The sequence below is a fragment of the Eschscholzia californica genome, unplaced genomic scaffold, assembly GCF_041429995.1.
Source record: "Eschscholzia californica isolate CP2 unplaced genomic scaffold, dmEscCali1.0.p SCAF_3, whole genome shotgun sequence".
Classification (NCBI taxonomy): Eukaryota; Viridiplantae; Streptophyta; class Magnoliopsida; order Ranunculales; family Papaveraceae; genus Eschscholzia; species Eschscholzia californica.
Genome location: NW_028238420.1, coordinates 50153894 through 50175257, shown reverse-complemented (window position 1 = coordinate 50175257; position 21364 = coordinate 50153894). Strand labels below are relative to the sequence as shown.

General features: G+C 37.1%; 3 protein-coding genes, 1 non-coding gene and 1 pseudogene across 8 annotated transcripts; 2 read left to right on the top strand and 3 right to left on the bottom strand.

Moving 5' to 3' along the window:
- Positions 1-226: 226 nt before the first annotated feature.
- On the bottom strand, positions 227-4288 carry LOC147551391 (uncharacterized). Of its 2 annotated transcripts, none has more exons than XM_086671627.1 (4): positions 3996-4288; positions 1887-3555; positions 790-1673; positions 227-595 (listed from the first exon to the last, which is right to left on the bottom strand). In XM_086671627.1, the coding sequence occupies exons 2-3, from the start codon at positions 3546-3548 to the stop codon at positions 828-830; spliced, it is 2508 nt and encodes an 835-aa protein (XP_086527753.1). In that variant the 5' UTR covers positions 3549-3555; positions 3996-4288; the 3' UTR covers positions 227-595; positions 790-827. The 2 variants fall into 2 exon arrangements, with proteins under 2 accessions (XP_086527753.1, XP_086527754.1); XM_086671628.1 differs by having other exon boundaries at positions 1887-3574; positions 3996-4071.
- A 728-nt stretch (positions 4289-5016) lies between these two features.
- Positions 5017-11881, top strand: LOC147551390 (kinesin-like protein KIN-14G). 2 transcript variants are annotated; one of them, XM_086668986.1, is made up of 18 exons: positions 5017-5498; positions 6284-6450; positions 6579-6707; positions 6800-7051; positions 7153-7221; positions 7409-7477; positions 7601-7678; positions 7754-8149; positions 8230-8311; positions 8409-8504; positions 8600-8776; positions 8871-8977; positions 9068-9248; positions 9332-9488; positions 9770-10023; positions 10113-10276; positions 10358-11001; positions 11440-11881. In XM_086668986.1, exons 1-18 carry the CDS (start codon positions 5387-5389, stop codon positions 11570-11572), a joined length of 3267 nt encoding a protein of 1088 aa, XP_086525112.1. In that variant the 5' UTR covers positions 5017-5386; the 3' UTR covers positions 11573-11881. The 2 variants fall into 2 exon arrangements, with proteins under 2 accessions (XP_086525112.1, XP_086525113.1); XM_086668987.1 differs by having other exon boundaries at positions 5185-5498; positions 6800-7055; positions 9068-9246; positions 9330-9488.
- Positions 11882-13066: 1185 nt separating this feature from the next.
- On the bottom strand, positions 13067-13147 carry LOC147551389 (small nucleolar RNA SNOR75). The gene has a single exon (XR_015239093.1). It is a non-coding gene; the product is annotated as a small nucleolar RNA SNOR75 (small nucleolar RNA).
- Positions 13148-13533: 386 nt separating this feature from the next.
- LOC147551388 (putative protein phosphatase 2C 73) lies at positions 13534-16256 on the bottom strand. 2 transcript variants are annotated; one of them, XM_086671625.1, is made up of 6 exons: positions 15904-16256; positions 15330-15577; positions 14881-15192; positions 14636-14753; positions 14291-14514; positions 13534-13958 (listed from the first exon to the last, which is right to left on the bottom strand). In XM_086671625.1, the coding sequence occupies exons 2-6, from the start codon at positions 15570-15572 to the stop codon at positions 13776-13778; spliced, it is 1080 nt and encodes a 359-aa protein (XP_086527751.1). In that variant the 5' UTR covers positions 15573-15577; positions 15904-16256; the 3' UTR covers positions 13534-13775. The 2 variants fall into 2 exon arrangements, with proteins under 2 accessions (XP_086527751.1, XP_086527752.1); XM_086671626.1 differs by having other exon boundaries at positions 15330-15632; positions 15718-16049.
- Positions 16257-18756: 2500 nt separating this feature from the next.
- On the top strand, positions 18757-20871 carry LOC147551387 (fructose-bisphosphate aldolase 3, chloroplastic-like; annotated as a pseudogene). The gene is made up of 5 exons (XR_015237872.1): positions 18757-19039; positions 19132-19165; positions 19527-19581; positions 19880-19972; positions 20178-20871. The product of XR_015237872.1 is annotated as a fructose-bisphosphate aldolase 3, chloroplastic-like (transcript).
- Positions 20872-21364: the final 493 nt, after the last annotated feature.

Sequence of the window (21364 nt, the reverse complement as noted above, 5' to 3'; positions counted from 1 at the left end):
ATCTATTACTTATTTTTCTTGAATCAAGTTGCTTATAATAGCAATTTAAGTTATTTTTCGAAAAGAATAAAGAACAATATTGATATAAACACGGTGCTTCTCTATATATCATCAAACCCAAAGAGAAAGCAAAAGAGAATAAGTGTTCGTATCTTTTCGTAAGAGGGAAAAAGAAAAGCAAAAGAAACCGAACGCACAAAACCAAATGACATGGCTAACATCGAAAGAAATAGAAACGTATTAGAATGTATTCATATCCAAGAATTCAAATAGAGTATCATGAATTATTTCCCCCCAATAGTACACTACCAAACTGATGGAACACTGGTAAGAACTGTTCTTTCTGCTACAAGTATTCAGAGTTTTTTGCATATCATTTCTGTAGAAGAAAAAAAAACAAGTAAGAGTCCCAAGATGAAGAAGAATCCATTCTCACCAGAGCTCCTAAGAAGAATTGAGACCAGATAAACAGCAACCATTCGACAGATTCATTGTCCGACCATCTTTCGTCGTGACAGGTCAATGGACCCTGAGTCAGCTGGTTCAGTCATATTGGTGAAGAATTGACAATATCCTTGAAAGCATGCTTGTGGTTCTATAAAATTAAAAAACACTGTTATATCCCCACGGTTTGATGAAGTTGGAACATACCAAGAGTACATTTTCATGTTTCAGAAACTTCCTGAAGTTCTTTTGACTAGCAAACAGAAGATCTGTGATATGGCATGAAAAGAAAACGCCCCGAGTACATCAAATTCACAAAACAAAAAGAGTGCAGTTAGAACATACCTAAGTTTTGTATCGACAAAGAATATCGAGTGTTCGTGTTATTTTGCACTTTCTCCGTGAAAACAGTTGTTATCTCTATATGTATGGGGAGAAATACAATCGTCTGACTTGATTCCACACTGGTTGAATTGCTCAGACCCTGATAACGTGTTAGTCCTTTCAATTGTCTCCCGGCTTACCACCTGTCTCAGATGACTTAATCTCTCTGAAAGGGGTTGTCTATCTTGAGTATCTTCTACAGAGTCATCAATCGATGTACTGAAAACGTTACTTAATGAAGTTCCTGCATTTCGGGCAATTGTTTCTTCTTCTTCACACTGTTCTGGTACAAAGTTGACATTCAAATCGATATGAGAGATAGAGGCTGGTCCAGGAACCGTTTCAGAGACCTGGGTCTCTCTATAGCTAGAAACCCGATCGTGCACCTGACGATGAATCCTACGTCTTCCCAAGAGAGTTGATACCCCTGTTCCAGAAGGTGAGACATTATGAACATCTCGAGTAGGATATCTTGGGAAATTCAGACTCCCGAACCCATGAGTAAACAAGGGTTGTGGTATAGAGAGCGGTGAATACTGAGAAGGTGGAACAAGATCTTCAGAACTGATTCTTTGGGTGGACATGCCACTACCTTCATGAACAGCTACCGGATCTCTAAATTGTGAATTTGAAGAACTACCTTCAGTCATCATGCAACCTTCGCAATACCAATTACCTACGGGTACTTCTCTATCTAGACCAACACAATATGTATGTGCAGGCGAATCACAGATATCACACAACAACATAAGGTTATCATCTCCACCTTGATGGCATTCCATACAAATAACATTTTCATATGGATCGAAATAGCCTCTTACTTCTTCTTCGGAGGGCCTGTAAACCTTTAAGAAACATCCAAACTCGTATTAAACCAGGTATAAGCATCACTATTCATAAATAAACAGCTCATGTTCCTGAAACATTTTCCTACTTGATCTATGTTCATGTTGTAATTTCTGGCGTAACGGATGGGACTTTCATAAACCAAGTACATTTTCTTTCAGACATGATAAATTAACGACAACCCACAAAAGATGGAAAGGGAAAGAAGTTACCTGATCACGCATTGGCACCTGAATCACCGAGTTCCTTAAATCAATTCCGACATCCGACCGTGGGGACCTAGTGATTCTCTCAAACCTTTGTTTGCAAAGTGGGCATCGTGACTCAACTTTAGACCACTCCATAATGCATGCAAAACAGAAATAGTGACTGCAACAGTTTAATGTTCCCCGGATTACTCCATTTCCTTCTTCGGATAAGCAAATTCCACACACTTGCTTCCCTGTATCATTCTGTAAATCATTGATAGTCGCTTTCCCTTTTCCTTCTATCGGTCTTTGTTGTCGAGACTTAGAAGCTCTCTCCAGATGCAATCTCTTTGGTGGAGATGAATTCCTCAAAGATGCTTTCAGGTTACCACAGAACTTTATGGCTTCTTTCAGAGACTCCTTCTCTTCCTCCGAGATAGTATACTCTAAATTAGACGGCTCAGAGCAGGCGGAATCCGAATCCCAATCTGTCACAATTCTCTTGTTTTTCTTCCTGGATTCAATCCTTCTTTTCTCCCTTACAACACTAACAGTATCTACAAAGTCCTCATCGCAACTATCTGTTGCCTTCCTAACCCCTAGTATGCCCCTCTCTCTTTTCAGAGGCTTCTTTGAAACCTTAGACTTGCTCTTCCTTTTTCGACTCTTCCGAGATGTTTTTTTACGAGACAAATGCTTTGTTACTTTGTTAATCTTCTTCTTGACCTCAAATTCTTCCTCATCCAACGAATCAACCCCATCTGGTGCAAATTCCTCGTCCTCTTCATCATCATCGTCATCATCATCATCCTCGTCGAGACAATACTCTTCCTCGTCATCTGAAACTCTACTTCTCTTTCTTCTCTGACTAACACTAGCTCCTTTTCTATCCACAGGATTCTCATCTGATCTCGAACTTCTTGACCTCACAATCATTGGTTTTTCCACTTCTTCCTGTTCACCATCAGTATCATCATCAAAACGATACTCTTCTTCCTCATCCGAAACATTAGCTGTCTTATTTGACTGTCTAAGCCTTGTTTTTCTTATATTCAGAGAGTTCTCTTTCGACCTCGAACCTCTTGACCTCAAAACCTTTTGCTTTCCCACTTTCTCCGGTTCGTCATCATCATCGTCAAAACAATACTCCTCTTCATCATCTGAAACACTAGTTCTCTTACTTGTTCCTCTAACTCTAGTTCCTTTCGTATCCACAGATTTCTCTTTTGATTTCAAACCTCTCGATCTTACGACCTTTCGTTTTTCCACTTCATTCTCCTCGTCACCATTATCATCATTATCGACATAATCATCATCACCAACATAATCATCATCATCATCATCATCAACATGATATTCTTCTTCAGTATCTGAAACACTAGTTCTCTTAACTCTAGTTCTTTTCGTACCCGAAGAATCCTCCTTGGATTTCGAACCCCTTAATCTACCAACTTTTTTCTTTTCCACTTCATCTTCAAAATCAGGACTATTACCTACTGCCCTAAAATCAGAACCCTCTTCTGATGTCTTGTCATCAGCAGAAGCACAAAATTCCTCTGAACCCTTAGATTCTTCATCTTCTTCCAATACATAATCATCATCATCTGAATCATCAGAACCTTTATCCTTATAAGAAACCTTTCTGTTCTTATTTCGATTTAATATAATTTTACCCCCTCTAGCCATCTCTTACCTATGAAACAAACAAAACCCTAGATCAATCAAAATTAATAAAGGAACAACCTTTCTTCTTTGATCGAAAGAGTAAACTATGAATCAACTTTAACAATCTAAAACAAACAATTGGGTGACTTCCTTGATTCAATTTTAGCCCCAAAATTGAAACCCTAGATTTTTATCAGCAAAGAAAAGCACTTTTTTAATCGTTGGATTTTGAAATCAGAAAAGGAAATTACTTAAGGATAACTAAATAAACCCCAATTCTCAAAATCTTGAAATGAACAATTTGTCACTACTAAATCACAAGAATTGAATTTTATTGGTTTAATTTGTTCATCATTTTAGGGGCAAAATAAAAAATAAAAAAAGGCATAATTTCTGATAAATGAATGACATCCAAACAGGCCGTAAGATTCGATGAAACAAGTGAGTGATGAGAGAGAGAGAAAGTACCTGCTGATGGCAAGATTGAGGAAGAAAAGAATAACCCCCAAAAAAACGTTTAATTCGCGAGATTTGGTAAGCTTTCTAACCAATTTTCTGCTACTGGTTTTTATACACAACACGGAATCAATTGCTTATTACCAAATTACCCTTGCAAAAACTTTCCTTTGCAAGTGCTATTTGCAATATCAAACTTGTCTGATCGAATTTTGGTAGAAGCAGTTGGGGTCCCGAGATTTATTTAAAATAATTTAGTCGAAGATGTACTTAAAGTTAAATAATATGGGCTTTAAAGCCCCTTCAGAAAGCACATCAGGACTGTTACGTATATTTGAGGATTTAAAATATCGTAAAGCAAATCGTACGTATCTATAGTTGGAGTTCATGACAAAATGACAAGAAAAAAAACATAATCTAATTATGGATAACGACTTCATCATTAAAATACCAGATGCCGCGGATTTGAGGCAATACACACAGATAATGTTGTTATTTTGGCAACTTTGTGCTACGAAAAACAAATAGTAGGAGATTGGAGTGTTGAAAATTTGCTAACGAGTACTAGCTTCAACTATACTCATGCGTCGTTGTTAACATTCACTTAGACAATCTACTAAATATACACCACAACTATCGCTAATGTGTATTGAAGAAGTTGTTATTTTTCTGCATTTTTTATATGATATCTTAGAATTAGACACGTGTACATATGTTGCATTAACAATTATAGTCACCAAAAATACTTTATCTTAGAACCATAATCTTTTGCCTAAACATTATCCAAATTTAGTCCAACCATCATCAAATTTTCACTTATATGTGAGATTTCAATCTACTAAACTAGAAGTGTGAAATAGGTGTTAGACAACCATAATGGAAGGAAATCAACATCTCACTAGACCCCAAATCATGTGTTTGGATACTATAAGATCTATTTGATCTTGTCTTAATAAAATATTATTTTTATGTATATAAATAGAAAATGGGAAGAAAACGTATACTAATAGAGAGAATGATAAAAATAACTTTTGTTCACATACGATCATAAAAATAGAAACCGTTTTTCTTGTAAAGTCGAATGATTGGTCATTTTGTAGAGAGAGAAACATCCATTAGAATGGACAGAGAAGAAACAGAGCTTTCATATCGGAAAAACAGGGGACTCTAATAACTTCACCCCCCCAACAACTCTTCCCACTTTCTTTTCTTTTCTTCTCTCTCTCCCCCACCATCTTCTCCCCTTCCTATTCATATGACCTTTCAACTTCCAATATTATCAAAAATTTGATCAATTAACTCAAAAATTTGATCAATTAGATTGAACCCATATTGGAGCTTTAATGGTTAAACAATTTATTTGATTTCTTTGTGAAGAAGATTTGTGTATTTGGTTTTGTCAAATGTCGAAAGAATCTGTTCTTCCATTTTCTGTGGCAACTGTTGTGGCAGATGTTCTTCAACAAAATGGAACTCGTGTTAGAAATATCAATACCCCAAAAGCAGAGGAAGCAGGTACAATCCCATCCCCTTTTTTACCCATCTTTCTTCTTTCCAGGATGGTATTCTTTATTGTGTTAAATGTTTCTGAGAATTGGTTCCTATCTCTCTCGGTGTGGGTTATGTTCGTAATTAAGCTTAGTAAGTAGCGAGGCCTTCTGGGTGGGTTCTCCTTCGCCATGAATAAAACCCCCCACTCAGTAGCTCTGGGTGTCAAAAACAGGGACAATATCGCTAACCGCTAAAGCTTCGGGCGTTACAAATGTCTAATGTGCGAGAATAATCCCACGTGGGAGAATGATGATCTAGTAATAAATAATATAATGTCTAGATCCTCTCCAGTCTCCACTCATAGCAAATTAGTTTTGAGTTGGATGACCACTAACTTAACATGATATCAATACTAGGCCCACACATGATAGCTTTGAAAGGCACACGTGCTCCACGCCAGTTGAAAAAAAAAACACGTGTTAGGTTCAAAGAATGTCACACGTGAGGGACGTGTGAGATTAGTCCCACATAGGAGAAGGGTGATCTAGTAACCAAAATATAATGTCTAGCTCTTCTCCACTCATAGCCAATTGGTTTTTTGTTGGATGACCACAAACTTAGCATAATGCACCCACACCCATATATAAGTTATTGATAAGAAATTGCATATAGTTTCATAATATGAACATTGTTTATAACAAGTTAAATGTTTGAGTACTCTTATATATAACTAGCTATTAATGGTGGGATATGTATCTGAAATTTGATAAGAGCTTGGAATAATGGAAATGGGCCACTTTTTTTTGTAGCTTTGAGGAGGTATGAAGCTGCAGCATGGCTAAGAAAGAAGGTTGGATTTGTTCTATCTAAAGATTTACCAGAAGAGCCTTCAGAAGAAGAATTTAGACTTGGTTTAAGAAGCGGAATTATTCTTTGTAGTGCTCTTAATAAACTTCTTCCTGGATCTGTACCAAAGGTAGGACTATATACACACACACATTATAAGAAAATGCCTTCTAATACCAATATTCGAATTTTGTTTAGGAAAGAAGACATTGTTTTTTCTTCTATTTTGTGCTTATGCGCGTGCTATAACTGTTTAAGGTTGTGGAGAAACCATCTGTCTGTCTTGATGGCACGGCTTTACCAAACAACTTTGAGAATGTGAGGAATTTCCTCCATGCCTTGCAGGAGATGGGCATTCCTACCTTTGACCCTTCTGATTTTGAACAGGTGAGTTTCGAATTTTTCGAGTTTTTGCCAACTTTGCTAATATGGGTCAGTATGAAACAATTTGAATTTGTTACCTTGCTTGAACTTTTCAGGGAGGGAAATCTAAAAAGATAGTGAAATGTGTTCTGGCACTGAAGTCCTATTGTGAATGGAAACAAGGAGGTGGGAATATTAGTTTGTGGAAATATGGTGGGACTTCGAAATCTAGCAGTCCTGGGAATAGTGTAGTAAGAAGAAACTCTGAACTTTCTACGAGTTCCATATCAAGGAGCCAGTCTGAGAAGTCTTTGGATGATTCAGATGATTCAGACATTGACGATCTTCAGGACGACCCAACTGAAATGGTTGGTAAGCTATAACTCTAGTGGTGAAAGACTATATACTAGTCATACCTATATGCAAAAAATGACTGATCGAACGAACTTTGTCAAATTCTAATATACAGCCTGCTCAATCGTTGAATGTGCTTCTTCGCGCTGTGTTGTCTGACAAGAAGCCTGAAGAAGTTCCATTGGTGAGGATTTCGAAACTCTTAAAGGTGTTTTGATTCATGATTTGAGTCATCCAAAAGCTCACTTGTTGGCCTAGTAGATCTACTTTGCAGAACCCATGTGAAAGGCGTGTCTTTCTATAAGTTTTCGCCGTCTGGGTACTACTTTCCTTGATGTTGAGATAGTACTGTGTTGTTCTGATACTTGCAGCTTATGGAATCCATGCTAAGTAAGGTTATGGAGGAGGTTGAACGTCGTCTCGCTAGCCACCAGCAGTTGGTAAGCTTTCTTTATCCATTATCGAACTATTCGTGGTCCTATATGGGTTTAGCTTTGTCCTCTCATGTAGAATAAGATACCATTAATGTCGTAATGTGTTTGATTACTGTCATTATTTGGCAGATTAAAACAGAATCAGTGAGTCTGGCTGTATCCGATGACAACAAACCTCTTCCCGGAACCGTCTCTGGTGAATCAACGGTACGGTTATATACAAGCATTTGATGTTTACCAGCTTCTTTTGGTTTTCTGACACATCCCTTTGTTGATTCAAAGTTGAATGAGGAAGAAGACAATGCAAATGATACGGAGATGAAAGAAGAAAACGCAAATGATTCGGGGATGAAAGAAGAAGAAAACGAGAGTACAATGGAGAAAAAAGAAGAAGAGAACGAGAATGAGCCGGAGATAGAAGAAGAAGAAGTGTATACTATAGAAATCAAGCAACAAGAACAAGTACATAACACTGTGATAAAGCAAGACGAGGAAGTTCATACAACGGAGATAAAGAAAGATGAAGATGAAGAAGATACTGCAGAGGTGAAGAAGGAAGCGGAAGAGTCCTTGAACCGAAAAATAGAAGAGCAGTTAAGACAAAAGCTTATTGAGGAATCAAAACCTAGGCTTTTAAAGCAACAACAACTTCTTGATCAACACCAACGAGATATTCAGGTTTGAAGCAAGCAAAGTCGTAAATTCTATTGGATGTCCTTTGGACAAATATCGTCTTGCTAAACTCTATGTTTTTGTAGGAACTGAGACACACTCTTCAAACTACAAAAGTTGGTATGCAATCTATTCAAACAAAATACCACGAGGAGTTCCAAGATCTTGGTAAGAGCTCGAAAATAACTATGCAAATCCTTTCTATGCTTCTTTAAATAAATAGAGTTTTGGTTATCTTATGAGTTCATCTATGATTCCTTAACAGGTAACCACTTGAGTGTTCTAACTCATGCTGCTTCCCGATACCGTAAAGTTTTAGACGAGAACCGGAAGTTATACAATCAAGTTCAAGACCTTAAAGGTAAACTTTGAGTTGCCTCGCCACAATATCCTTCTAATAAGTCTGGTGAAGTTGTACTTCTAAATTTATTTGCATCTTTTCCTATACCTAATTAGGAAGCATTAGGGTCTACTGCCGAGTGAGACCCTTCTTACCGGGAAGACCTAGTCGTTCAAGTATCGTGGATCACATAGACGAAGGAAGTATTGAGATCATCACCCCTTCTAAGTATGGAAAGGAAGGACGTAAATCTTTTAGCTTCAACAAAGTTTTTGGTCCATCTGCAACACAAGGTTTTCGACATCTCCAATTTTTTTTTTGTTTCTCTAGTATTTCCTACTTGTTAGTACCACTCATGAAGACTCATTAGTCATTTTCCAATTGTAGAGGAGGTCTTTTTGGATACACGACCGTTGATCCGATCGGTTCTAGATGGTTTCAACGTTTGTATATTCGCATATGGTCAAACAGGATCAGGGAAAACTCACACAATGGTAAGTGATGTTAAATCCCACTGCTTGAACTATAATCACTTCTGGATGTTACATGAATCATAACCGAGTTCATGGTATTCGGTTATTCAGACAGGACCACCAGAGCTCACAGAGGAAACCCAAGGAGTAAATTTCAGGGCATTGAATGACTTATTTAATATATCAGAACAAAGAAAGGGAACTTTTCAATACGAAGTTTCCGTTCAAATGATGGAAATTTATAACGAGCAAGTTAGAGATCTTCTTGCTTCTGACGGTCTTAACAAAAAATATCCTTCATACTCTATATCTCGTGTTTCTCTTTTACTTAACGTAGTTTCTTATTTCTAGATTTTTCTTAACCGATAAACACATTAGAAATTCACAATAGTTCTCATGGGCTCAATGTCCCAGACGCGAACCTTGTACCTGTTACATCTACATCTGATGTTATTGAACTCATGGATGTCGGGCAGAAGAATCGGGCAGTTTGCACAACCGCCCTTAATGACAGAAGCAGTCGCTCTCACAGGTACGCCTATACTCCTTTAGGCTTGTAAACTAAACCCATATGTGCAACTGTCCTGGTTGCACCACCCCAACCTTCAGATTCTGTATATGAAGAGACGAAAACTAGTTCCTCTCTTTTTTCCTTTCGGTAGCAGAACTACCAAGAACAAACCGATCCAAATGATTCCTCTAGAATAGCTAAACCGACCCAAATGTTTCCTCTAGAATAGCTATTCTTCTCTATTTCACGATGATGGAATGCCCAATAACTAGTCGGTGTTTTTATCTGAAATGCTTTTGCAGTTGTCTAACAGTTCATGTTCAAGGAAAAGACTTAACATCAGGAGCTGTTCTTCGCGGGTGCATGCATTTGGTAGACCTAGCAGGAAGTGAGAGAGTAAATAAGTCCGAGGTAACAGGAGATCGATTAAAGGAAGCAGTACATATCAATAAATCGCTTTCCGCACTAGGAGATGTGATTGCTTCCCTTGCTCAAAAGAACTCACATGTTCCATATAGGAACAGCAAACTTACTCAGCTTCTCCAAGATTCACTTGGTAAGAGCTAACTAAGTTCTTGTACTTACAATTCCTATTTTTTCGTATTTATAATCTGATTCAGTTTATGGGCGCTAAATCATGTAAAGGTGGGCACGCCAAGACACTCATGTTTGTCCATATAAGTCCTGAATTGGATGCCGTCGGAGAAACACTTAGCACACTCACATTTGCGGAGCGGGTCGCTACTGTCGAACTCGGGGCTGCAAAATCAAACACAGGAAGTTCTGATGTCAGAGAGCTCAAAGAACAGGTTCTTACTTCTTCTTTTTTTAGTCGGTAAATGAAGTATCTTGCTGTTCTTTTCGTTCTCATTTAAAGGTTCTTGTTTTAGATTGCTAGTCTGAAGGCTGCTTTAGCAAGAAAAGAAGGGGGCGAATCAGTTAATATACCACGTTCGATGTCATCCAGTTCAATTACATCTTTATCCTCTAGCCCTGAAGTACCCCCTCCAACTCTAACGAAACCTAGCGGGTCATTACCTTTGTATTCCGATATCGTAAAAGGTGGGCCAATTACGCGTAAGAAACAACAAGTAGAGCATTTAGGCAATGTAGATATAGTCGATGACAGTAAGATGGATGAGAAAGACTTAAGTACTAAAGGTTGGATTGAGAAAGTCATAGTAAACAAACAAGACATGGTAAATGGAACCAATTCCCCTCGAGAGAATGGGGACGTAGAAAACCGAAAGTTGCCAGAGCTTTTCTACCAAAGACATAATTCGAAAATACAGCAGAAGCAAAACAATGGAGTTAAAGGAACGAAAAAGAACCACAACAATGAACAAAAACCACAATTTGAAACGAATTCTACATATGATTCAGATGGGTTTGATTCTGCCATAACAAGTGATTCTTCTGAACAAGATTTGCATTGGCAAGGGAGTCTTCTTCCTAAAGTTAGCAGTGTGCCTACTAGCCTTGGATCAAAGTTGAGGAAACCTAGTCCGAAAGCAACACGAACCCAAGATCAAAGGTAAAATTTCTTCATTGGTACAAACATTCTTTTCTCTTTGTTCTTGCAATCACAAGTTGGGTTTGTCTAACATGAATAGATAGAGCAACTATGATACAACCAACAAAAGTGTTGGCATGAAATTCAAGTGGACGACTAGACTAGACTTCTCTTCGTTTTGTTAAGTTTGCGATCATCCAATTCAAAACCATATCGCAATGAGAAAATGATCGAGATATTTTATTATTGGTTACTAGATCATTCTCCTATGTGGGACTATTTTCACACGTTTAACAGTTGCTTATTTTTTAGTCAAACAACTTCAGATATTTTATTATTGGTTAGCAGATCATTCTCCTATGTGGGACTATTTTCACACGTTTAACAGTTGCTTATTTTTTAGTCAAACAACTTCATATATTCTTTTTCACTTATGGAGTTTAATTTTTATGTGACCAGTGCGATGCATAAGAGTTCTTCAATTCCGACACTAGCTGCACCATCGCAGGCTCGAAAGAATGTGGCCTACCCACCTCTTCACAAGAACGGGCGACAAGGTCCTCTCGACGGGAAGAAAAGATATGGCAAGTAAAATGCAGGTTTTGTGAGTGAAAGGGACAAAATGCTTCTAGGGCTGTCCATCTATGAACAAAGCAAGCATCTACAAAAGAATGAATGAAACATACAACATTAATTTGCAATTGGAACTTTGAGTTGATGATATTGTTGTATTTTCAGGAATCTTTATTCCAACAATGGCCATCTAATACCCTTTTATCCAGTCAAAAAACAATGTCACTGCCAAAAATAATCCTTTTGTATCAAAATCATTCAAGATTGAGTCCATGCCCTCACCCCCACCTCTTGTACTCTTCAAGGTAGAAAGGTAGATTGACTAACATAGTCCAGGATCAAGAGGATATTAAATGTGTAAATTGGACTAAAAGATGGTTAGGCCTAGTGGTGGGATTTTGGCCAGTGGCCCGATACCCGCCCCACATTCGCCCTGAAGCGTCAGTGGACTCCCGATGATCGAGCCGATCAAAACCCGCCAGACCGATTTATATTTAGTGGACGGGTGCGAACAAGAGGGCCTAACAGGTGTACCATGCGAGTCCGTCCATTTAGGTTGTCCGTTTACCCGTCCATTATACTCGCTCCATAAAAAATATGAACCATTAAATGTTTAGAGTAAGACGATAGTGGTAGTTTAGATTAAGGTTATGATATATAACCCTTGAAATTGGAAGAAGTTCAACCCTTTACTTTCCTCTTCTCCTCGGCTTTCTTCTCGTTAGTTATAATCTATGTTTCCCGGAGTTTTTACTTTTGTTGTTATTGTTAACTAAGGATATAAAAAAAAAACAAAATGTCACAAAGATTTGTGTAGGGTTAAGTATCCAAACACAAATCATTCCAATCCAAACCGGCCTTCACCACTTCCTCTTCACCTTCCTCCTCAACAACCCACTTTAAGAACCCTTTGGGATTTGTTGGGATTGAATCATCTAGCAACCGACTAAATCCCTCAAATTGGTTCGGACGAATGCACAACCAAGATTTTAAAAAAATTAAACTAAATTTTTGCACCCAAAAGTTAAATATTTGACTAACATTAGGTTTGAAGGAAGAAAAAATTAAATTAAATTTTTGCACACAAAATTTTCTCATGGCTTTCTTTTCATTTTTTTTTCCTTACTGTCTCTAAGCTCATCCTATCTGTATAACAAATTAGTTAGAAACAAAAAAGCTTGCTAATAAATCTGCTTCTCACTAAGAAAGAGATAATTTTGAAGTATGATTCAGAGGCTGATTTTTTGCAAGGATGAAAACCCTAAAATTATCCAATTTCATATAGAGAAATTACCCTTCCAAAATTCAGCTATTAGGCCATCTTCAGATTTCAATTTGAATTTCAATTGAATTAGACCAAGATGAAAAGTGGTTTAGCCACCACCAATTTACTAAAAAAAATACTAATTTTGAGTATAAAATTGAAAAATAAAACTTTAATTACCAGCAAATATTGTAAAATTAAATCCAAAAAAAAAAAATAAAAATAAAAAGAAGAATTGGGGGTTAGGGTTCCTCTCAGACAAATGCCTCATTCTCATCAAGGTTTTGAATGGATTATCAGACTCGTCATCAATTTTTGACATCACTGAGAAACCTCTTCACCCCATTTCTTAACTTCATTTAAAGATCTTAAAACTCGACTATAACTAAAAATTATTAAACAAGAAAAAAAAAATCTAAAAAACAAGAGAAGAACAATCTGCAGATATTGAAGTATCCTGAAATCCTTCAACATTTATAGAGACATAAAACCCTAAGTTAAACCCTAAGCCCACTCATTGGTCGTGGCGAATTACAGAAATCTCCTTCAACATGATAATGATCTTTTGTCACTCAATTCCTCGCCGCCGCTGAGGGTGTAAGCCCATAAAATGAGTAACAGAGCCCAATAATAGCCCATAAAATCAGAGGGCCTAAAACTGGCCCAAGAATTCAATTTTCCAAAAGAGAAAAAATGCACAAGAAATATGCGATCACTTTTGTTTTGGGTATTTGCAATTCAAGCTATACTTCATTCATAAATACATATACATTCTAAAAACAATAAAATGACCTGCTTGTCTCTCTAATAGCTCAGAGACATGGTACCGCTCAACCAAAGTGAGACTCACATATATACATAAATAGAAGCGAGGGGGCGGATATATCGAAATCAAACAATGGGTTAAGTACCTCATCCCTTATTTTAGTCACTTCGGTAACTAAGTGGGGTCGAACTTCTAATAGACAGGTGAATTGTGAAAGAAGAGGCAAATAGCTGAAATGTCGTCGGTTGCATAATCTCTTCTCTTGCGTTTCCATGCTTTTACTGCACATTCCACTAGTCTTTTCCCAGCTCTTCCTCTGTCTGGTGTTGAAGAAACAATCTCAACTGCTTCTTCATTCGAAATCACATCCCATACCTGATGCACAAGACAAGGAGAATTCTAATTACTTTACTAGTACTCTTTTTTCCAGTTGCATATTTACTCGGCCTAGGGTGCAACAGGCCTGTGCCGCTTCACGTGTCTGTCTAGACGGGCCATTTCCGGCCGCCACAGCCCATCGTGGCACACTATTTACTTTTTTTTTTTTGTTGAGAACACACTATTTACTTGTGTATGTAAGTGGAACTGTTTCAAGGAGCATAAGGGTTTCAGTTATCAAATCTCCATCCTTAACTAAGATGTAATGTTTAGATGAGGTAGTTCGTGTAGGTATAAAGCTTCGAAAGGAACAGGTATAGGATACATACCCCATCCGTAGCGAGGATGACAAACTGGTCTTTACTTGTTATATTCCTTTGTGTGACTTCAGGCACAGATATAACCCCATAGTTCTTAATGCAGTAGTCCCCAAAGGCTCTTGACATCGCCAGTCCAGGAGCTTCTACATCTGGTAGCCACACCCTATGAACCCCTGGTTCATCTTCTAAACAGAATACACGGCCGTTGCAGTGCATTATTCGCTCAGTCTCTTCTGCAGTAAAAAAAACAATTGTAATTAATAAGATAAAACATAAAGGCGATAAAAACATGGAAAGTAATCGGTACACAATATGTACAAGGGAGTGGAAGGGCAAGGGAGAACGAGAGATTACGAGGTAAACTTGGCTTGAAGTCGATAGTTAACTGAACAGGAACCAATTCACCATCATCAGACATGGTACCCAACACAGCACGGGAGTCACCAACATTTGCGATAATCATGATTTCACCCTAAAACAAAAAGTATTGGGGAAAAAAGGCTTATTTGGTAAGAAGAGAGTAAGACCATCGATCACTATTGCACGAAAACCGATTACAAAACTAAACAGACAGCGGAAAAGAAAAAGGAGAAAATTACTTGTTTGACGATTGACAAAGCAGTTGTACCACTGTTGAAGCTATCAATCTTCCGATGTCGCTCAAGCTCCTTATCGATGGTAGCACAAGTCTTTAAATAGGCTTGTTTCCATATATCAAAGTGATGAATCTTCTGATTCAACCCCAAGGATTTTGAATCTGGATCAGTGGAAGCTATCGCAAGAGCCTCTTGCCAATTATAGAGCAAATACGATGGCATGGAGTCTCTTACTTGTCTTGATACGTAATGCCCCCACGGCCCATGCCCGTCAAACACCCCACAGAAAATCATATCTTCTTGGCACCCAAATTCCTATAAATCATAAACTACATTCAGGTAAGAATTTGCTTCATTACAAATTCAATATTTGTTTCCCCAATTATAGAAATACTTCGATTAGATTAGTACTCATTAAAACAAACAAGAATACAAACGAAAAAAGATAATACCTTCCACACGATGGAGCAGTCTTGATTCACTCCTTTGTTTCCTCTCTTAGAGAAAACAGATGCAAGATTTTTCGACCCGTCTGCGTTAACAACACCATTGGAACGGAGAACAAAATCGTTCTTCTTAGCTTGTTTAGCCGTCACTTCAGAAACGTCTTTCTCGATTTCGCTCGAACAACTCCTTCCTTTCTTTAGAGATAATGATCTCGTCAGTCCGTTGAACAGATACGAAAAATGCCCCATTCTATCTGTAATTGAATCCCACAAATTGTGTATAAGAGCAAAACTAATGTGGATGATGATCTCGTCAGTCCTTCCTTTCTTTCAGTTTTTACATGGATTCCATCAGTATATTCTCTTTTTTTTTTCAAGTTATCCTTTCCAAAACCATAAAACTTCAGAAAAGGAAATCATAAAAGAATCTCTAATTTTAGCTAAAAAGAAAGTAGGATCAAAATTCAGTTTTTATTTCTGGAAGTGAAAACAGAGATGAATAAGAAAGCTAGTTGCTATCGGAAATTTGTGGTGGAGGAAAAAACTATAAAGATTATAAAGAAGAGATGATAACAACTACCTGAAAATGCCGCCGGAAATTGTTGTTTATTGGACGGAATCTGACGGAACACAGTTGAGACAAATTGTGAAGACGAAGGTGAAAAGGTTCTTCAGATCTTTTGAACTCTCCATGAATCAGTTTTAACTTGACGTCTAGAGAGGGAGAGAGAGAAGATAAGAAAACCCATGTTCGTGTTTTATACACAAAAAAAACGAGAAAATCCCAGCTTTGCCTCCAAAAAGTAACTTTAGTTTGGGGCCTTTGGGCTATCTAATTTTGTTTTCGACCTCAAAAATTACCAACTCACGAAGTTGCTCCCTAACAATGACCCTCTTTCATTATTTTGAATTATTTAGTTTGTCAAATTTAATAGTTGATTTTTTTTTCTTTTCTTTTTTACTCTTCTTTTTGAAGTGTTGTCTTCCCTATTTTTTTTCTTTTTCTTCTCCGTCAGAGAAAGTTCCTGCCAGACGACCTGTCATCTGCTGTCAATAATTTACTTCATTTGCCTCTCTCATCTTCCAGACACACTATCGAAATTGTCTATCTCTCCTTCCCTGTATTTTTTTTCACTCTTCTTCTTTTTTTCCCAAAGTCTATTTCCCCTCTTTTAAAGATTTTAAGCCAAGGCGAACCATCATCTAGGATGCCCTCCTAAATCTTATATTCAGTTGGCATTTGTGAGGATGCAGCAAAGGAGAAACTCTCTTTCTCCGAAACAATGCAGTGACTCGATAAAGAATAAAAGAGAGATACGACATTTAGAAAAATATATGAGAGAGAAGAGGTGTGAGAAAGGGGGAAGAAGATAAAGAGATAGGGGAAGAAGAGAGTGAGGTAAAGAATAGAGAGAAAGCTCTGATGGTGGTGGTCGTTTGTCTGAGAAGGGAGGAAGAAGAAGAAAAAATTTTGATGGAGCCGTTCACAGATAGTCGGGCAACCGTTTGTTAAGGTCCTTTTTTAACGACGAATAAGAAAGAAAAGATGCACAACCAATATTACAGAAGAGAAACGTAACTGCTAAAGTTGACTAGAAAAATGATCTATTTTGAAAGTCGATCATCATAAGGGGGTAATTTTGATAAAATTGGTCAATTTTAAGAAGCCAAAATGAATTAACCCATTTAGTATTTCACATGAGTTTTTTATTTGCATACATGTTATTGGTTTTGCTTTCAAATAGATAAGGATGAAAGTATGCCACAATTTGGGATCAAATAGACATGAAGCAACTTTTTTTTTTGGTTGAAATGGAAATGAAGCAACTGTTAAACCAAAAAAGAGAAATGAAATGAACAAGCAAAGAAAGTGACTTTAGTGACGACTAATGTGGATCACTTGGCCCATATTTCAGTTAGGATTGTGTATTTGTGTTTATGTATTTTCCTACTTGTATTTGTTAGGGAAAAAGTTAACCACTAATCTAATGATATCTTAGTTACTATATTATTATATGGGTCAATTATGTTTTGACTCCTAATTTGTGATCAACTCACCATTCTGGCTCCTATCAGAGCATCTTCAATGAGACACTCTAACAAACACTCTAAAAATCTAGTTGTCAAGTGTCATATAAAGATTCTCTTTCCTAAATGTCAATATATAAGCACTCTGATTTTTGTTGGTCTCCAATGGAGATCTCTAAAGTCTCTATACTTAATAAACATGTCCCTCTTCAATCCAATAGATAAAAAGTAGTTGAAAAGTAAGGTTTTCTATTGGTTGGAATTATAAAGGAACACTTGGAGAGTCTCAAGTAGACACTCTCATTTTAGAGTTTCTCTCTCTAGACACACTATAATAAATGTGTCCACCTCATATTAGAGTGTCTAACAAAGCGTTCCATTTGGAGATTGTTTTTTATTAAAAAAAACTCCAAAAAGTCATGTGTGGCACTCTAAGTGTTAGAGATTGAGTGTCCCATTGGAGATGCTCTTAGTGTCTGACAGTTCGATTTGATTCTCGGACTTTCTATTAGGCCTTAAACTTTTTCTAACCTCCTAATTCTAACTCTCATGACATTTCTGTAATTTAATTTCTTTTTTATCTCTGTCCACCTCACCTCAACAATTTCCACCTCACCTTCTTCTACATAAGAAAGTTGTTGACCCACAATTTTTTGCAGCAGACTTCATTTTTTTTTAACTTCGTCTTCTTCCCCAATCTCTCATCTTCTCCGCCTCCCTTCTCTCTATATTTTCTCTTTCGTCGCTCTTCTCTTTCATGTCTCCCTCTCCCTCCTCTTCTCTCTCCACCCTCCCCTCTATTCCCGCGGAGGGGTTTCCCTTCTTTTGAAATTGTTTCTGATATTTTTTTACATTATCTCTTGCTTTCACCCATGTCACCCCTGTATTTTTTTAAACGAATCTTCAGGTGACTATTTCTGGTAATATATCTTCTTGCTTTCACCCATGTATTTGTTTACATTATCTCTTACTTAACTTACAAAATCAATCCAAACAGTTTAATTTTTACCTAATATTTGTAATTAGTTATTAGTTAACATTATTTAATTTTAACGAATCTTCGGGTGGTTGTTTTTGGTATTTTATTATCTTCGTCAATTTACTAATGACTTTTAAGCAGTTTTAAATTTATCTTTCATATCCATTAAATTATGAAAAATCTCACGTAACTTTAAGGTACAGATAACCTATAATAATAATAATATCATAAAGAGAAAATGACTGTTTGAGTTTAAAAAAATATCAATATAATAGAAAAAGCCAACACATTTTTCAATTAATCATTAGTTATCAAATTATTAGGGTTAATAGCAAATTGAGTTTAAAATAATTTGATTAATTATTATTCAGGTCAAAATTTTAAAACAATTCTTTCTATATTCCAAAACTGCCCTTTTTATTTTTTTCCTCTCTCTAGTTCGATGGAAACCCTAGAGGGAGAGAGAAAGCTCTAATGAAGAACACGAAAGAGGAGCAGAAGAAGCAGAGAATTGAAGCCACTTCAATTGACGAAAGGAATTCGATTCCGGAAGCCCTAAAACCTAATAATGGTCACGGTTAATCAGATTTTTCCAATTCATCTTCCTTAGATGTTTTCACTACTCCTTCCAGTGGAGTATTTAGGGTTTCATGGTCAACATGACTATGCAATTGAAACTGCTGCTAATGATGTTGTACTGCGCGAACAAGTATGCGTTTTGATATTGAAATTTTCTTTTACTTTTTTATTTTGATTCTGGGTTTGGTGTGCTAAGATTAGTCGTTTGGTTTAATCACCGAGAGCTGGCAACGCAACAAATCATACGTAATCAAAGGTGAGTTATTAGAGTTTAGGGTTTCATTTCAATAACTTTTTACCTGAAACATGAATTTTGAACTTCAAAATGCATGATAGTGTTAAGTAATTACTGTTATATTTTGATGCCTAAGTAGTTTGCACAATGCATTTACTAGTTTCGCTTTGTGGTTAGTAAAATTAGGTTTTCAATTCAAGCTGTCAGATTTCGTTTTGCCCCCTCTTTAATTTCATTTCTAAGTACGTTTTAAGTGTTTCTTTAATTGTTTCTAGGGCCTTTATGTGAATTTTTACTATTTTCATGTTCTAGTATCCTAGATTATGCAATTGTTGATTGCTGATTTTTGCAATTTACTAATGGCAAGAGATGATTTTTGTAGGTTCTAATGCTCGATGTGCTGGATACCACAAGCAAGGAGCTCGTTTTGCAAAATGGTTAATCTCACCATTGATTTTGTGCTTCTTATGCTTAAACGTTTTATGCATGTTACTCGTCTCATAAATTTGACTTGAAAATACCTGTATATTACTATTTTGTTTTTTATGTTTTCACGAGTCACACTTTTGCCGAGCCAATAAAAAAAGATACATAGAGATTTCTATATTATAACTATGGTGTTTCATCTGCTATTTTCACATATCTAAATTTTGAAGTTTGGTGAATCATTTATGTTTTTCACTTTCAAGCAAGTCAGATTAATGTGTTTGTGGTCGGCTATTAATCTTTTTGCAGGAGGACAGTAGTTGCCAGTATCCCTATGGTCCTTCCGCTCTGGCGGTTAGTGAAGCCGCGTGGGGACTTGCACGTTATGCTGCCATTGTTCAGGTATGTTACATTTGAATGCTTGCCTTTAATTCTAAAGATTAGACAAGTACGAGATTATCTAATTTCGTCGATTAAAGTGTTCGCCTGTTGGTACTTGATCGTGGAAACAAATTAAATTTCACATTTGACTTACGATTTTGATGGTTGAAGTAGGGTTATTCAAGATTGTAGTTAACAATTCCAGTTCTTCTAATTTATGATGCAGGATAATGGTCTTGTGCCAATAGTTGAACCTGAGATTCTTCTCAATGGGGATCACCCAATAGAGAGGACCCTTGAGGTAGCAGAGCAAGTGTGGGCAGAGGTATTCTTATACTTGGCACAAAACAATGTTGTATTTGAAGGCATACTGCTCTAGCCCAGTATGGTAACCCCAGGAGCTGAGTACAAGAACAAGGCCAGCCCAGAGACCATAGCCAAGAACACTTTGACATTGCTCAAGACAAGAGTGCCTCCTTCAGTTCCTGGAATCATGTTCCTTTCGGGAGGACAGTCCGAACCCGAAGCAACTTTAAACCTAAATGCAATGAACCAGAGCCCAAACCCATGGCACGTATCCTTCTCATATGCACGAGCCCTACAAAACTCAGTGCTGAAGACATTGCAGGGAAAACCAGAGAATGTTGAAGCAGCTCAGACGTCTCTCCTTATTCGGGCCAAAGCCAATTCCCTTGCTCAACTTTTGGTAGGTACTCCGCCGAGGGCGAAAATGAAAAGGCTAAGAAAGGAATGTTTGTCAAGGGTTACACTTATTAAGCTCGTATAAAACATCAATCTATTATAATGGCTTTCTATTTATATGTACTATGACTTATTTGAGTCTGGATTTGCTCTTTTGGTAGTTAGTTTGCTTAATTTTTTCTAGTCCACCATTGTTACTTTTGAATAAGGAGTTAAGCCAAGAATAAATCTTTATTTTGCTTCATAAAAAGAAGACCGAGAGATGTGGTTGTAGATATTGACCTATCATGTTTAATCTTTGTGCTAAGAGAGATGGGTGGTCAGTTGGCACTGTCATTGTTGTTGACCTCCAAAAGTTCAATCTGAAAAAATAGTCAATATAAGTTGCAAATCATGTTTGCAGTTTACATTATGCAAACACGTGTTTGTCATTTACATTATACAAACACGTTTGCAAAGCAGAGTGTTGCAAACACGTTTGCAAAGCAGAGTGTTGCAAACACGTTTGCAAAGCAGAGTGCTGCAAACACGTTTGCATAGCACACTGTTGCAAACACGTTTGCATAGCACACTGTTGCAAACACGTTTGCATAGCACACTGTTGCAAACACGTGCATATCACACTGTTGCAAACACGTTTGCATAGCACACTGTTGCAAACACGTTTGCAGAAAAACGTAAAGGAAAAAAACTCCGTTTTTTCTGGGTTTT

Coding starts and splice junctions, on each gene's coding strand:
- LOC147551391 (XM_086671627.1), bottom strand. CDS start 3,548: ATGGCTAGAGGGGGTAAAATTATATTAAATCGAAATAAGAACAGAAAG. Junction 1,674..1,886: donor AGGTGCCAATGCGTGATCAG/GTAACTTCTTTC, acceptor TGTTTCTTAAAG/GTTTACAGGCCCTCCGAAGA.
- LOC147551390 (XM_086668986.1), top strand. CDS start 5,387: ATGTCGAAAGAATCTGTTCTTCCATTTTCTGTGGCAACTGTTGTGGCA. Junction 7,222..7,408: donor AGCCTGAAGAAGTTCCATTG/GTGAGGATTTCG, acceptor TGATACTTGCAG/CTTATGGAATCCATGCTAAG. Junction 8,978..9,067: donor CAGGGAAAACTCACACAATG/GTAAGTGATGTT, acceptor TCGGTTATTCAG/ACAGGACCACCAGAGCTCAC.
- LOC147551388 (XM_086671626.1), bottom strand. Junction 15,193..15,329: donor ACTGCTCCATCGTGTGGAAG/GTATTATCTTTT, acceptor TATGATTTATAG/GAATTTGGGTGCCAAGAAGA. Junction 14,515..14,635: donor CTTCAAGCCAAGTTTACCTC/GTAATCTCTCGT, acceptor TTTTTACTGCAG/AAGAGACTGAGCGAATAATG.